Here is a 17,197-nt window from a genome sequence, read left to right as displayed (position 1 = left end):
TATGTCCTGTCCACAAAAAGCAGGACAAATCCAACCTGAACAATTGACATACCATCAGTCTACTCTCGATCATCAGCAAAGTGATGGAAACTGTTGTCAACAGTGCTATCAAACAGCACTTACTCAGCAATAACCTGCACACTGATGCTCCGTTCGGGTTCCGCCAGGGCCACTCGGCTCCTGACCTCATTACAGCCTTGGTCCAAGCATGGACAAAAGATCTGAACTCGAGGCGAGATGAGAGTGACTGCCCTTGACATCAAGGCAGCATTTGACAGTGTGGCATCAAGGAGCCTGAGTAAAACTGAAGTCAATGGGAATTGGGGGAAAACTCTCCACTGACTGGGGTCATACCTAGCATAAAGGAAGAGGGTGGAGGTTGTTGGAGGTCAATCCTCTCAGTCCTGGGACATCACTGCAGGAGTTCCTCAGGGTAGTATCCTAGACCCAACCATCTTCAGCTACTTCATCAATGACCTTCTTTCCATCAAAAGGGCAGGAGTGGGGATGTTTGCTGATGATTGTACAACGTTCAGCAACACTCACAACTTCACAGATACTGAAGCAGTTGGTGTCCATATGCAGCAAGACCTGGATAACATTCAGGCTTGGGCTGATAAGTGTCAAGTAATATTTGTGGCACACAAGTGTCAGGCAATGACCATCTCCAACAAGAAAGAATCCAACCTTCTCTTGAAATTCAAGGGCATTACCATTGCTGAATTCTCCACCATCAACATCCTGATGGTTACCATTGACCAGAAACTGGGCTAGCCATATAAATACTGTGGCTACAAGAAGTCAGAGGCTGGGAATTCCGTGGAGAGTAACTCACCTCTTGACTCTTCAAAGTCTGTCCACCATCTACAAGGCACAAGTCAGGAGTGTGATGGAACACTCTCCACTTACCTAGATGAGTGCAGCTGCAGCAACACAAGAAGCTCAACACCATCCAGGACAAAAGCAAAAAATCTGCGGATGCTGGAAATCCAAAACAAAAATAAAAATACCTGGAAAAACTCAGCAGGTCTGGCAGCATCTGCGGAGAGGAACACCGTTAACGTTTCAAGTCCGTATGACTCTTCAACAGAACTAAGTAAAAATAGAAGAAAGGTGAAATATAAGCTGGTTTAAGGGGGGTGGGACAAGTAGAGCTGGATAGAGGGCCAGTGATGGGTGGAGATGGACAAAAGGACAAAAAGGTGTTGACGGTGGTGATATTAGCTAAGGAATGTGCTAATTAAGGGTAGAAAGCAGGACGAGCAAGGTTCAGATAGCCCTAGTGGGGGTGGGGTGGGGTGGGGGTGAAGGAATCAAAATAGGTTACAAGGTAGAGATAAAACAATGGGTAGAAATACATTTAAAAATAATGGAAATAGGTGGGAAAAGAAAAATCTATATAAATTATTGGAAAAAAAGGGGGGGATCGGAAAGGGGGTGGGGATGGAGGAGAGAGTTCATGATCTAAAATTGTTGAACTCAATATTGAGTCCGGAAGGCTATAAAGTGCCTACTTTTTCAGTAATACTCAAGTTCTGAACTACCAAAAGACTTTCCATTTCTCCACGTCTCTTCCAAGATCCCTCCCTCCCCCAAACAGTCAGCCTCCAATGGTCACGGCTGTTGGCAATCATCTCCAAGTTGGCTGAATCGATGTCTGCCAACTTCATATCTTGCTTGCGTGACTCAGTGGCCAGTTCACAATCGATATCTTTGGGTATTCAGCTGTCATCCATCCAATGGACATGGCTATGCCAGCGCAGACACAGTCAGCTTAGGAAGGAGTGTATGCTAATGGATTAGCATGCTCTAGGATCTCTGAGTTGGTGATCTTGTCCTGCCAAGAGGTGCTGCGGATACATCAGAGACAGCCAAGGTGGAAACTGCTCAGACTTTTCTCCTGCCTAGCATATGTTGTCCAGGTCTCATGGTAGAGGATTGCACTGAGGACACAAGCTTGGTAAACTTGCAGTATGGTGTTCTTGGACAGGTTGCTATTGCTCTATTTTTTTCTTACTCAGCTTGGAAATAACAGGTAAGGTTACATTGTCAAGGCTGATCGACGGCGGCATGGCAACATTCTGGGCCATGACATTTGTCTTCCTGATGCTGATGGTCAAACCAAACTCTTTACAGGCATTAGAGAATCAGTCCATTTGCCACTGAAGGTGCTTCTTGATAGGTAATGCTAGTGTGGCATCATTGGCATAAAGCTACTCCCTGATGACAACTTGGTGCACTTTTATCTTGAATCTCAGGCAGGCAAGGTTGAACAGCTTTCCATCAGTCCTGTTATGTAAGTAGACATCCTCTGTAGATGTACCCGCCTTTGCCTCATATCACTTAATAACCTTTTTCACTTAACCCTTTAAGTCCAGATATCATTTTCATAAATCTATCTATATATTCCTTCCAAGACCAAATATCCTTTGTAAAGTGTGGTGCCCAGAACCGAACATAGTAGTTCAGGTGTGGTCTAACCAGGGCTTTGCATTGCTACAACTCTGGCATCTACCCGGCAAAGTGTAAAATTGCCCAGATATGTCCTGTACACAAAAAGCAGGACAAATCCAATCTGGCCAATTACCATCTTATCAGCCTCCTCCTGATCATTAGAAAAGTAAAGGACAGTGTCATCGACTGTGTTATCAATGGCACTTACACAGCAATTGCCTGCTGACTGATGCTCAGTTTGGGTTCTACCAGCCACTTGACTCCTGATCTCATTACAGCCTTGGTCCAAACATAGACAAAAGAATTGAACTCAAAAGGGGAGTTGAGCTTGACTGCCCTTGACAATGAGGCAACATTCAACCGAGTGTGGCATTAAGGTGCCCTGGCAAAATTGAAGTCAATGGGAATCAGAGGGGAAACTCTGCATTGGTTGGATTCATACCTAGCACAAAGAAGGATGGCTGTGGTTGTTGTAGTTCAATTATCTCAGTCCCGGGACATCACTGCTGCAGTTCCTCAGGGTAATGTCCTAGGCTCAATCATCTTCAGCTGAATCAATGATCTCCCCTCCATCATAAGGTCAGAAGTCTGGATGTTCGCTGATGATTGCACAATGTTCATTCACAACCCGTCAGATGCTGAAGCAGTTCCTGCCAAAATAAGCAAAACCTGGACAACATTCAGGTTTGTGCCTATATGTGGCAAGTAATATTCATGCCACACAAGTGCCATGCAATGACCATCTCCCCTTGACATTCAATGGCAAAATCATCACTGAATCTTCCACTATCAACATCCTGGGGGGTTTCCACTGACTAGAAACTGAACTGGACCAGCTATATAAATACTGTGGCTACAATAGCAAGTTAGACGCTGGAAATTCTAAGGCAAGTAACTCTCCTCTTGACTCCCCAAAGCTGTCCACCATGTACAAATCAGGAGGTATGATGGAATACTCTCCACTTGCCCGAATGAGTGCCACTCCAACAGCGCTCAAGAAGCTCAACACCATCCATAACAAAGAAGCCCGCTTGTTCTGCACCCCATCCGCCAACTTAAACATTCACTCCTCCCACCACCAATGCAGTGGCAACAGCATGTGTCATCTACAAGATGCACTGTAGCAACTCACTAAGGCTCCTCAGACAGCATCTTTCACTCCTGCAACTTCTACCATCTAGGGCAGCAGATGCATAGGAACACCACGACATGCAAGTTTTGCCTCCAAGCCACACACCACCCTGACATGGAACTATATTGTCATCCATTCGTTGTCAAGGGATCAAAATCCTGGAACTCCCTTCCGAGCAGTTTGTACCCGCACCTGATGGATTGCAATGGTTCAAAAAAGTGACTCACCGTCACTTTCTCAGGAACAAATACTGGCTTTGCCAGCAACAACCACAACCCATGAAAGAATTAAAAAAAGCAGTAACATTACTTCTAACCCTCTTTTATATTCTCAACTCTAGGTATAAAGTCCAGCATTTCATTAGTCTTTTTGATTATTTTTGGTGCCTGTTCATGACATAGTGATGTTCTGTTTTACGTGGATTCCTAATTCTACTTGGACCACCACAACTTCTAGCTTTTCACCATTTAGAAAATCTGACCTATCCTTTTAAGGTCTCACCTCCCTGTATTGAAATGTATATGCCATTGTTTTGCCCATTCGCTGCTTACGATGCCATCCATCTTTATATCATTGGCAAGCCTGGATATGTAGCTCCTATCAACTAAGTTAATAAATACAGTGAATACTTGAGGCCCCAAAATAGATTCCTATGGGACTTCAACTTTAGCAACAATCTCTTATGAGGGACTTTATCAAACGTCTTCTGGAAGTCCATATAAATAACATCCATATACATGCTCCTGCTCACTACTTAATCAACTCAAATTCGATCAGGTTTTCCAGGCATGACCTACCCTTTATTAATCCATACAGCTGAAAATTGCAAGATGTTCAGTCAGTCTATCCTTAATTGTAGTAATTTCCTGACAACAGTTGTGAGGCTAACTGATCTACAATTTCTGATTTCCCCCCTCACCGTTCTTAAATAGCAAAATGACATGCACTTTTCCAATCCAAAGGTACAGTTCCTGAATCGAGAAAACTTTGGCCACTTGTAGTTAGGGCTTGTGCAATGTTCCTATCTACTTCCTTTTAAAAAGTGGGATGAAAACCACCTGATCCTGGGGATTTTTCACACCAAAGAGCTGTGGATGCTTGACCGTTGGGCATATTCAGGGCGTAGATGGCTAGATTTTTGGATACAAAAAGGAATCAAGGGATATAAGGATAGTGTGAGTGTAGAAAAATGGAGTTGAGATAGAAGATCAGATCTTGTCGAATGGCAGAGCAGACTCAAAAGGTTAAAGAGTGTACTCTTGCTCCTATTTCTTATGTTTTGATCTTTTGTTCTGTGCCATTATTTTCATTACTGTTAATTCGTGTCCATTAATTATGGTGAGCTCCTGTTCGTTATTCAATATTAGCTTTTTAAGGATATGCAGCACTTCCTTTTCTGTAAAAACTGACAAAGTAATTACTTAATATATGTGCCATTTTCTTATTTTAATTTTTATCATCAATATTTTCAGTTTTCAAGGGGCCTACATTGCTTTTAATCACAAATACAAAAGCAAAATAATGCGGATGCTGAAAACCTGAAATAAAAACAAAAAACGCCGGAAACACTCAGCAAGTCTGGCATCATCTGTGGAGAGAGAAACGGAGTTAATATCTCAGGTCAATGGCCTTTCATCTAATATAATTGTAAAAGTTTTTTCCAGTTGATTTTGATTCTTTGCACGTTTCTTTTTATATTCAGTTTACTTGTCTGTTTTGTCAGTCCTTGCTCTTCTTTTGTATTTCTCTCATTTGTCAGGATCTGTGCTAGTTTTTGTATTTTTGTGTGCTTTTTCTTTTTGAGATATGTCCCTCACCTCTTAAAGTTACCTATAGCCCTTCTTTGACAAATAAAGTTCTTGCCCCTTTGGGGTTTAAACTTGTTCTGTATCACATTAAATTACTGATCTTTTGTCACTTTATCCATTAATTTGATTGGGAACAGTCTCTGTTTCATCTTGATGTAATCTTTACCTAAATCTAGAAGCTTAGCAGTTGTTTTGCATTTCACTATTTCAAACCTAATGTTGAACTCAAACATTTTATTATCACTATTAGATAAATGTTCACACACTGCTAGACTATTTACTAAATCTGGCTCATTACTCGTTGTAAAATCTAATAACGGCATGCCCTCTTGTTGGTTCTAAAACATATTGTTGCAGAAAACTATCCCAGATGTGCTCAGGAAGTTTTCTACCTTTTTGACATGAGCTTGTCTGCTTGTTCTAATCTGTGCAGAAGTTAAAATCCCCCATTAAAATCATTCTGCTTTCACTCTATGCTTGTCTAATTTTTGCATGAACACATTTGCCACTTTACAATGTTTATACACACTTCCTGTACCATGTCATACACTCTAAATTGTATTTGTGCTTGCAATTCATTCAACTTGTTCCTTATACCCATACATTTGTATAACTAATAGTTATTTGGGCCATACCCTGGGTCAAAATCCTGGAACTCCCTTCCTAACAGCACTGTGGGTGTACCTACACCACAGGGACTGCAGCAGTTCAAGGAGGCAGCTCACCGCCACTTTCTCAACGGCAATTAGGGATGGGCAATAAATGCTGGCCGAGCCAGCGATGCCCACATCCCATAAATGAATATTTTTTTAAAAAACACCTTAACCTGTCCTCTGCTATGTTTTCCCCTCAATTCTATTTCTCACTCCTGATTTAATTACTTCACACTTTTTAGTTTTCTTTTTACTTGTACTGCCTAAAGCACAATTTTTGTCTATTACTCTACTCCTTTTCTTTTCATTTGATTTAGAACTTATTTACACTACATTGTCCACCTGAACTCACCCCTCCCTTTATTAGTTTAAAGTCCTTGTGATTGCCCTATTTATTCTTTGCACTCGACTCTGGTTCCAGCCCGGTTCAGGTGGAGCCCATCCCAATTGTTCAGTTCCTTCCTGTCCCAGTACTGGTGGCAATGTACCAAGAAATAGAACCCTCCCCTTCCTGCACTACTCCCTCTGCCACGTGTTCATGTACTTACCGCTTTACAATTTGCACATGGCTTGAATAATGATCCAATTATAACCCTTGTTGTCCTGTATTTTTATTTTGGCTTCTGGTACTCTGAGTAGGATCTCTTACCTACTCTTTCCAATGTTGTTGATCCCAACATTGAGCACAAGGATTAAATTATCCCCTCTAATATCCTTTCAAAAGAGATGTCCCTCACCCTGGTGTCAGGTAGGCAACATACCATGTAGAATTCTCAATGCTACCTATAAGGAATGCTATACATCTGCCTAATTATTGAATCGCCCATAACTATCACATTACATTTACCCTCCTTCTGCTCGCCCCTATGCTCAACCTCCTTCTATAAGGTGCCATGGTCAGCATTCTGGCTGTCCTTCTGACAGACTTAATCCTTATCCTCTCAGACAGCAGTTATATTGTACCTAACTTGAGTACTGCTGAAAAAAAGAGACATACTATCAAAGCTATTTATCTTGTTGTCATCAGGACAACCATGCAAAATAAACCAGCAGTAAAAGGAACAATAATTTATACTGCATGAGAAGAGTGTGCTGAATGGTTGTCAAGTGGACTCTGATTGGTAGAGGCGTTGTCATGGAGAATGCAGCAGAGAACAGATAAAGTTAACTGCCAGGCTTTCATTTCAAATTTGACATGTCTGGTTTGAATTTGAAACAAAGGTTTGGCAGTTAACAGTTAACTGTTCTCTGCTGCATTCTCCATGCAACGTCCCGACCAATCAGAGTCCACTTGCCAACCAATCAGCACTCTCTTCTCATGCACTATAAATTGCTGTTCCCTTTACTTTTGGTTTATCTGGCATAGCTGTCCTGATGAGTGGAAGACGAAAAGCTTCGAAAGTATGTATCTTTTTTCAGCAATATGTTGTACCTGTTGGATGGGATCAGTTTCTGCAGATCCTCATTCTCTATTTCACCTGGTTCTCCTCACTTGGTACGTTGAACAGTCATCCCAAACTCATTCAACTCTCCACAAAGTGTGACTGAGGTCTGAGCAAATTGTCCAGATCCCTCTCCCACGCCCTTATGTGTCGAAGTGTTTCCAACTCGCTCTCCAGCGCAATGTCTGTGAGCCCGAGATATTCAAGACAGAGACATGAACTGCATATGTTTTCACTCAGGAAGTCTCGCCATACACAAGCTTCTACATAACTGCAGTCCAGACACACAAACTGCTTTGCCATATCTCACTCTTATATTTATAGATAAAAATATACGTTCTTTTTAGTTTTAATGCTACTTAACTGTTTAGTGAACAAGAAAACACAAACCACTAAAAACACTAACAAACTAAATACTTATCTGTAACTTACATGCAACGTTCCACACTCTGTGCTCACTATAAAGTCACATTTTGAGTTTTCTCTCCACTTGTCTGGTGTTTGTCGCTTGGCTCCCGATAGCCTCTGCTGCTTCTGGCGGCTCTTGTGTGCTGTTTAAATCTGCTGCTCTGCTTCTTATATAAGCTCGAGGTTGGATTCCCCCAGCCGAATGGGTGCTACTGGAAAATCTCATGATTTTTGAAACCTGATGTAGGTATTAGTTCCTTATCTTTGGTCCTTGCCTTATCTTAGTCTATATTTATTTAGAGGTAATTATTTTTCAGTCTGTTTCAAGTTTTTCATTAAACATACTAACTTAAACTAAGTACTAAGTGACTGGACAAAATTTAAACCACTTACTGCCTGAAGCTTACATAAATCACTACAAGCATTAAAGGTAAAAAGAAACACCTCCTTCCCCCAACCTAACACCTCTCCGTACTTACTCTCACCAAATTCTACACTTCCCAGTTTGCTCATGATCAATTAACAGCGAAATTTGCAGTTACACTCTGTGCTGCAACATAAATCTTTTTACTCTATACACCTATGGAGCCACCTTTTGGGAAGGTGGTGATGCAGTGGTATTGTCACTGGACTTGTAATCCAGAAACCCGGGGTAATGCTCTGGGGACCCAGATTCAGATCCCACCACAGCAGATGTGGAAATTGAATTCAATCAATTAAAAAAAATCTGGAATTGAAAGTCTAATGATGACCATGAAACCATTGTTGATTGTCATAAAAACCCATCTGGTTCATTAATGTCAGTTAGGGAATGAAATCTGCTGTCTTTACCTGGTCTGGCCTACATGTGACTCCAGACCACAGCAATGTGGTCAACTCTTAAATGCCTTCTGAAATAGGCTAGCAAGCCACTCAGTTGTCTAAAATGTCAATAAGGAATGAATCTGGACGGACCACCCAGCTTAGCACCAGAAACGACAAAGGCAAACCCAACCCTGTTGACTCTGCAAAGTCCTCCTTACTAACATTTGAGGGCTTGTGCCAAAATTGGGACCAGTCAAGCAACAGACTGACATAGTCATACTCACAGATACATACTTACAGATAATGTCCCAGATACCACATTCCCCATCCCTGGGTATGTCCTATCCCACCGGCAAGACAGACCCAGCAGAAGTGGCGGCACAGTGGTAGACAGTCAGGAGGGAGTTGCCCTGGGAATCCTCAACATCAACTCTGGATCCCCATGAAGCCTCATGGCATCAGGTCAAACATGGTCAAAGAAAGCTCCTGCTGATTACCACATACCATGTTCCCTCCACTGATGAATCAGTACTCCTCCATGTTGAACACCAATTGGAGGAAGCACTGAGGGTTGCAAGGGCACAGAATTTAGTCTGGGCGGGGAACTTCAATATCCATCATTAAAAGTGACTCGGTAACATCACTACTGATGAGCTGGCCAAGTCCCAAAGGACACAGCCGTTAAACTTGGTCTGCGGCAGGTGGCGAGGGAACCAACAAGAGGGAAAAACATACATGATCTCAGCCTCACCAATCGACCTGCTGTACATGCATCTGTCCATGACAGTATTGGGAGGAGTGACCACCGCACAGTCCTTGTGGAGACAAAGTTCCATCTTCAAACTGAGGATATCCTCCATCGTGTTTTGTGGCACAACCTAGTGCTAAATGGGATAGATTTCGAACAGATCTAGCGACTCAAGATTGGCGACAATGAGGCCATCAGCAGCAGCAGAATTGTACTCAACCAACAATCTGTAACTAATGGCCCAGCATATCCCCCATTCTACCATTACCATCAAGCCAGAGGATCAACCCTGGTTCAATGAAGAGTGCAGGAGGGCATGCCAGGAGCAGCACCAGGCAGACCTAAAAATGAGGTGTCAATCTGGTGAAGCTATCATACAGGACTACTTGCGTGCCAAACAGCATAAGCAGCAAGTGATAGACAGGGCTAAGCGATCCCACAATCAACGGGTCAGGTCTAAGCTCTGCAGTCCTGCCACGTCCAGTTGTGAATGGTGGTGGACAATTAAACAGCTCATTGGAGGAGGAGGCTCCACAAATATCCCCATCCTTAATGATGGTGGAGCCCAGCACGTCAGTGCAAAAGATAAGGCTGAAGCATTTGCAACAATCTTCAGCCAGAAGTGCTGAGTGGATGATCCATTTTGGCCTCCTCCTTAAGTCCCCAGCATCAAAGATGCCAGTCTTCAGCCAATTTGATTCATTCCACATGATATCAAGAAACAGATTATGGCACTGGATACTGCGAACACTGTGGGCCCTGACAATTTTCCGGCAATAGTACCGAAGACTTATGCTCCAGGACTTGCCATGCCCCTAGCCAAGCTGCTCCAGTACAGTTACAACACTGGCATCTACCTAGCAAAATGGAAAATTGCCCAGCTATGTCTGGTACACAAAAGGAGGACAAATCTAACATGGCCAATTACCACCCCATCAGTCTTCCCTTGATCATCAGTAAAGTGATTGAAGGGGTCATCAACGGTGCTTATCAAGTGACACTTGCTTAGCAATAACCTGTTCACCGACGCTTAGTTTGGGTTCCGCCAGGGTCACTCAGCTCCTGACCTAATACAGCCAGAGTTCAAACATGGACAAAAAAGCTGAACTACAGAGGTGAGGTGAGAGTGAATGCCCTTGATATCAAGACAGCGTTTGACTGAGTGTGGCATCAAGGAGCCCTGGCAAAACTGGAGTCAATGGGAATCAGGGGGAAAACTCTCCACTGGTTGGAGTCATATCTAGCACAAAGAAAGATGGTAATGGTTGTTGGAGGTCAATCATCTCAGTTCATCACTGTAGGGGTTCCTCAGGGTAGTGTCCTAGGCCCAACCATCTTCAGCTGTTTCATCAATGATCTTCCTTCCATCACAAGGTCAGGAGTGGGGGTGTTCACTGATGATTGCACAATATTCAACACCATTCACAACTCCTCAGATACTGAATGAGTCCATGTCCAAATGCAGCAAAACTTGGACAATATACAGGATTGGGCAGACAAGTAACAAGTAACATTTGCGCCACACAGGCAATTACTATCTCCAACAAGAGAGAATCTAACCAACGTCCATTGACATTCAATGGCATTACCATCGCTGAATCCCCCACTTGCAATATCCTGGGGGTTACCAATAATCAGAAACTGAGCTGGACCAGCCATGTAAATACTGTGGCTACAAGAGCAGGTCAGAGGCAAGGAATCCTGCAGTGAGTAACTCACCTCCTGGCTGCCCAAAACCTGTCCACCATCATGGCACAAGTCAGGGTGTGATAGAATACTCTCCACTTGTCAGGATGAGTGCAGCTCTAACAACATTCAGGAAGCTTGATACCAGCCAGGACAACGTAGCCTGCTTGATTGGCACCCCATCCACAAACATTCACTCCCTCTACCACTGACGCACAGTGGTAGCAGTGTGTACCATCTACAAGGTGTACTGCAGGAACTCACCAAAGCTCCTTAGACAGGACAAACCCACAACTGCTACCATCTAAAATGACAAGGGCAGCAGATGCATGGGAACACCACCACCTGGAAGTTTCCCTCCAAGTCACTCACCATCCTGACCTGGAAATATATCACCGTTCCTTCGTTGTCGCTGGGACAAAATCCTGCAACTACCTCCCTAACAGAACTATGGGTGTACCTACACTACATGGACTGCAGCGGTTCAAGCAGGCAGCTGACCACCACCGTCTCAAGGGCAATTAGGGGTGGGCAATAAACAATGGCCTAGCCAGTGAAGCCCACATCCCATGAATGAATAAAAAAAAACATCCAAGTTACAACTGCTCAGTCAGCTTCCAGGTCACAGTAAATACCCTCTATTCAGGCAATCAAGATGTATTGCTGATTGACTGTTAGCTGCTAACCTGACTTGCACTTTTTAAAATTCTAAGCTAAAATCTTAGGGGAGAGATTAGTTCACATGGCCTATGCGCTCACTCGCAGGGTGCTAACATCTATGTAGATTTCCTCATCGATTTCAATGAAGAACTCTGTGCAACGCTATGCAAACAAGTTTCTTCCCCTCAATGTTAAGACTAAATTTTAGGCTGACTACTTACCAAATTCTAAACTTCCCACTCTGTTTACAATGCACTAACATTGCAATCTGTGATTATGCTCTGTGCTGTAGCTGCAAGACAGTTTCATTGGTGTAATTAAAGTGCAAATGTGTATTATGAAGATACTTGGTTGCCCAGAAGGACTGTTCAAGAGGGCTTCCAGCTGTCTCAACTGAGATGAGGTAACTGTTAACTCAAAACAGGCTTGCTGGTTAAACTCGTGGCCGCCTTCTTCTGTGTAGTTCTGTATCACAGAATGGTCAGTTACTCACTAAGGTAGCAGGAAGATTACCAAAACTTTTTGTAGATTTTCATCTCATAAAACCAAGACTGACAAGAAATAGATGAACCTTTAAATAAATTTTACAAAGCAGGAATGGTGTAACTTCATACTGTTTATTTTGACATGTTCCACCAACAAATCAAAATTTGAAAAAAAAGTAGTACAACTTGCAATGGTTTTTCTCTGGATGAAAAGTAATGGTATATCATAGTCACTTTTACAGGAGGGACAGGACACCAAAAAAGGAGAAATTCCTGAAATATTCACGTGCTTCTTTGTAGTCAGTGAAAATAATATTACTAGAGCCCTGAAACCAGACTGCCCATTCTTTGTTGCAATCTGTCTGGGTCTGCAGAAAGGAGAAATGGTTCCATTTCTTATCAATAAGTATGGTTTTACCGAGAGCTGAAAATAAATAAATTTTACTTTTTTCCCTCAACCATGATAATGTGATAACCAAATTTAGTTTTGACAGGGGGGTCAGTGTAAATGGGTTTGTCTGTTGTGCTGTTGGACAGAGCAAAAGCAGCTTCCTGGAAGGGTCCTACCATTGAACCTCTGGTCATCCATCCCAGATCGCCCTAAGAGGGAAAACAGTCATTTTCAATTTGTTTGAATAGTGTAGAAAGAAAACGTTTATATACAGTTTTTGTATATGTGCATTTGTATACAATTTGTGTTTAAGTCTTGCATGCAGTAAAGTTATACAAACAGCCTGGCTCCAACTTTTACTGAACTATATTTGTTGGCCTAATATTACACAATATTAAATTACTGAATGGGCTGTAATAAATTGGTTTGAGTGGAGCTCTACAACCAGAAGTTGTTCTTGGGTGGGATTATGTCAGCTTTCATGACAGGTTTTGAATAAAGTGCCATTGCATTTGTTCAACAAGTTTAACACATCGTGATAACAGAATGATACCATTGGAAACTGGCAAAATATGACAGCACAGTCTATCCGGGAAAATTTGTAGGATAACCTTAAAAGATAATTCAACAAATAAACACAAGTAAAAGCATTGTTCAATGAAAGAATGTAAATCTTACTAACCTAATCAAAACATGGAATACAGTGACTGTATAACTCTGATAAACTAATCCTCAAGCAGTTATAGTGAACACATATCTGCTCTTTCAATGGCAGTGTAAGCACTGCCAACCTGGCCCAAGATAATCATATAGTGAATCCAGGCGTCTATACTTCAATAAATCAATCAATGCTGAAATGTTCCCAGAGTACTCTTATCGTGAAATCATATAGGTTCAATGAAATGCCAGAGGAAGTAGTGTCAAGTAGATAAAAATTGCAGCCATATTGCATTTAGCAATAAGTCAGAGTGCAGAAACATTTGCAGTATAACAATTGCACTAAGTATTACCACTAGGAATCAGATGCATTATGATAAGTATTTCCACACGTTTTCAGTTCTACTTACTCCTTGTCTGGCTTTGTCTTCACTGTATTGGCTAGCCACTTCGTTAAATTTCATGCCAGATTTCAACTTCTCCATAGCTTCCATGATTTTGCTGTGTTTTTCACAGAGAATGTGTCTCACCTGCAACAGTGTTCAGGATGAATGCTGTCAAATAGATGTTGCTTATCAGGATTTTTTGAAACATGCTTGAATTTTTAAGCTAAAAAAGAGACCAGAACTTCCTTGATGCGATAATGGGTAAACACATCATTTGATGTGGTATTAAGGCTCATAGCACAGGAAGGTTGAGATTTGAAATCTGATTTGTACCAAGTTAGCTGATCACCTCCAGGGCAGCAGTAAGAGTGCCATAGTTGTCCTCAGTGACCCAAGGTTAAGTAGGAAAAAAATATTAGCCAAGGTTCTGGTTTCTGATCACTATCCCATACCTTTAGCAGTAAGTACATGTGTGGAGATGTTGGATGAGAAAAGAATTGGCTAGACTGTTATGCCTCGACAATTGAATAGTTAATAATCTGCATTAGACAGACACATTAAGAACAGTCACTTGGGTTAGCCATCGAGATCTTGTGTACCCTTTCAAAGGTCAATATCTTCAGGACAGCAGAGCAGAAAATAGCAGTATAGCTGCAAAGCTAAACCCAATGGGCATCACAGATTGCATTAAGGATTAGAGTCGGAAGAAAGGCTTACATTTATATTACACCTTTCATGACCACCAGATGTCTCAAAAGTGCTTTCCAGCCAATGAAGTTCGTTTTTGGGAGGTGTATTCACTGTTGTAATGTAGGAGACATTGCAGCCAATTTGCACACAGCAAGCTCCCACAAACAGCAAATGTGATAATGAAGGATAATATATTGGTCAGAACAATGGGAATAACTCCTCTGTTCTTCTTCAAAATAATATCATGGGGAGTTTTATGTCCACCTGAGGGGGCAAACGGGACCTCGCTTTAATATCTCATCTGAAAGAGGCTACCTCTGACTGTGCAGCACTCTCTCAGTACTGCACTGGACTGTCAGCCTAGATTGTTGAGCTCAAATCCTGGAGTGGAACTTGAGCCTACAAACTTTGACTCTGGGTGAGAGTATTACGACTGAGCCTCATATAAGATTGGATCAAACAAAATTTTTAGCAAGATGCACGAAAATATGTAGAAATCTTATCCAACTAATTTTTCATTGTGGCCACTCTCAGCTGCACTTTGTGTGACCCAAAAAGTCACATAAGTACCTAGTTTCCTGTGGGCTTTGTTCAACATCTTTGACATCAGCATAGCTTTCTAATGGTACAGTAATACAAAATTCTAATTGTAGAGTATTTTTACACTAATTCATTGCACTATTATATACATTAAATAATATATACCCTTGATCCTTCAAAGTTGTTCTTGTATTAGAAATTTCTAATTATCTAACAATTTGAACTAAGCAACATAAATAACACAGAAAGTGGGAATTTAGTGCTCACAAATTGAAATTATAAGATATTTCTATTAAAGGCAGATTGCATTATCTTATTAAAGCAATAATAAGATAATGCATGCATTTATATAATAGCTTCCACATTTATGTATTATTATATAAAATCCTTTAATCACTTTTCGTAAAGCTGTTTTGCAGTCAAACTGAGGAACTATTCTGCCAAAAACACCCATGTTTATTATTTTTTAAGTTGGTACTGGTTGAGAGAATAATCTTTGCCTGGATATCAGTGCAGTTTTTCACTCTTACTCAATTTTTTTTTCAATGTCTGATTCAACCTCTGCTAATGCAGAAAGCGCTCAGTGCTGCACTGGAATATTAGCCTAGGTTTTATTGTTACTCTTGAAGCCTTTGAACCAATAACCTACAACTCAAAGGTAAGGGTATTATCAAAGAAGTCAGATGAGGCTCTGATCTCTTACCTTCACTGCATTACCTCCTTTGGATCCTTTATCTTTCTTATCAGTATTATCACTGCCAGCTGCACCACCTTAAACATACACAAATGGAATATGTTTCTTTGTCTTTAAACAAATGCATTGGTAACTCATAATTCACAGGAATTCAGCCAATGGTTGCATGATCCAGAGCTACAGCCAACTCGTTTTTGCAGTTTTTGACTATTAATGAGCTAATAATAAATTGCTAGTCTATCTCAACAATTGATAAACACCTCATTGACATTATGTCCATGAATGTTAGTACTTGGCATTGTGCTTCCTTCTGCATTGTGAGCACAGGAATAAAATGTTAGACACACAGGCTGTCATTCAGGTCTTTAAACAAAGCTGTAAAAGTAAGCCTTCAGAAGGCTCAGAAGGAGAATTCAGGATGGTAGTTAGGAATTATTTTGCTTCAGTCAAGCAAAATAACCCACTGATACAGAGAACATAGCTTCTCTGTTCATTTCTTTGGAATTATTACATGAGGACAAGTAGTACTGGTTGAATTAAGTGAATCTGAACATAACTGTTGTGTTCCCTTGATGTGACATAAAGCACTTAATAATTTATATCTGGCAAGGTGCTTCCCGAGTCTACCTTCAAAAACACTGGACAGACATGAGAGGCCATGTGCGAAATACATGAATGTCCAGTTCAAAGTGGTAAAGAGTATCGATGTTAGAACCTGCGTTACACTATGATATAAGTAGATATTGAAGTGTACGGGTTTACTCCAGCACTTAAAGGACATGAGATCCACAAACAGGAGTGAGTGAAACCACTAGACCTGAGAAGATACCGTTGATTTTGGGGTACAGTTCTGTGGATGTTCGCAGTCCTATGATATACTCCCCAAAATGTTCAATCCCCAAAATAAGATTCACAATTTTTAAGTAACCATTTGCATTGTATGTATGCATACAACAGAATATATTGTTTCGACTGTGACATACAATGTCCCCTTGATTAGCATACTAGCTGCTGAAAGTCAGCAATCCTAACTATGCTGTTACCTGGACCAACTAAGTATTTACAGCCAACAAGAATTATATAAATATCACTTAATTAATATCCATTATCACCATGCATTGTTTCATCTGAGCCCACGTTTAAGCCCAACCCCAAAATTTTTCATGAATCTCGCCTCCTTGCTTTTATTACTCGATATCCACCTCTCCATTTTACGTGAGGAGCACTCCAAATGCTTTTTTTTCTGGGGGCGGGAACGCATAACAACAATTGGTATGTCTATTCTCGTCCATCTATACTTTCACAACGAATAACATTTAACTTGAATCTGAGTACTGATACGATTAGACAAAGTTTAAACCAAACACACCTTTCCCACCCTTTGACTTCCCTTTAGGAGGCATGTTGCCCTGCGGAGAAAAAGAGCCAGACACCAGCCGCCTGACAAAGTGCCTGTCGAACACGAGCTGCCAAATAACCAGGCGGGCTATTTAATTAACACCTAGCGAGGTTGCGATGTCCAGGTTTTCACCTTGTGAGGTTTGCGGCGGCTTGATTCC

The 17,197-nt window shown here is 41.5% G+C and overlaps 1 protein-coding gene across 1 annotated transcript; it reads right to left on the bottom strand.

Annotated features, from left to right (window-relative positions):
• Positions 1-12,398: 12,398 nt before the first annotated feature.
• Positions 12,399-17,147, bottom strand: pin4 (protein (peptidylprolyl cis/trans isomerase) NIMA-interacting, 4 (parvulin)). The gene is made up of 4 exons (XM_078547205.1): positions 17,008-17,147; positions 15,648-15,715; positions 13,739-13,858; positions 12,399-12,880 (listed from the first exon to the last, which is right to left on the bottom strand). The coding sequence occupies exons 1-4, from the start codon at positions 17,039-17,041 to the stop codon at positions 12,722-12,724; spliced, it is 381 nt and encodes a 126-aa protein (XP_078403331.1). The 5' UTR covers positions 17,042-17,147; the 3' UTR covers positions 12,399-12,721.
• Positions 17,148-17,197: the final 50 nt, after the last annotated feature.

This window comes from Cetorhinus maximus, chromosome 8 (genome assembly GCF_964194155.1).
Source record: "Cetorhinus maximus chromosome 8, sCetMax3.hap1.1, whole genome shotgun sequence".
In the NCBI taxonomy this organism is placed as follows: Eukaryota; Metazoa; Chordata; class Chondrichthyes; order Lamniformes; family Cetorhinidae; genus Cetorhinus; species Cetorhinus maximus.
This window is presented reverse-complemented; position numbering and strand designations above follow the sequence as displayed.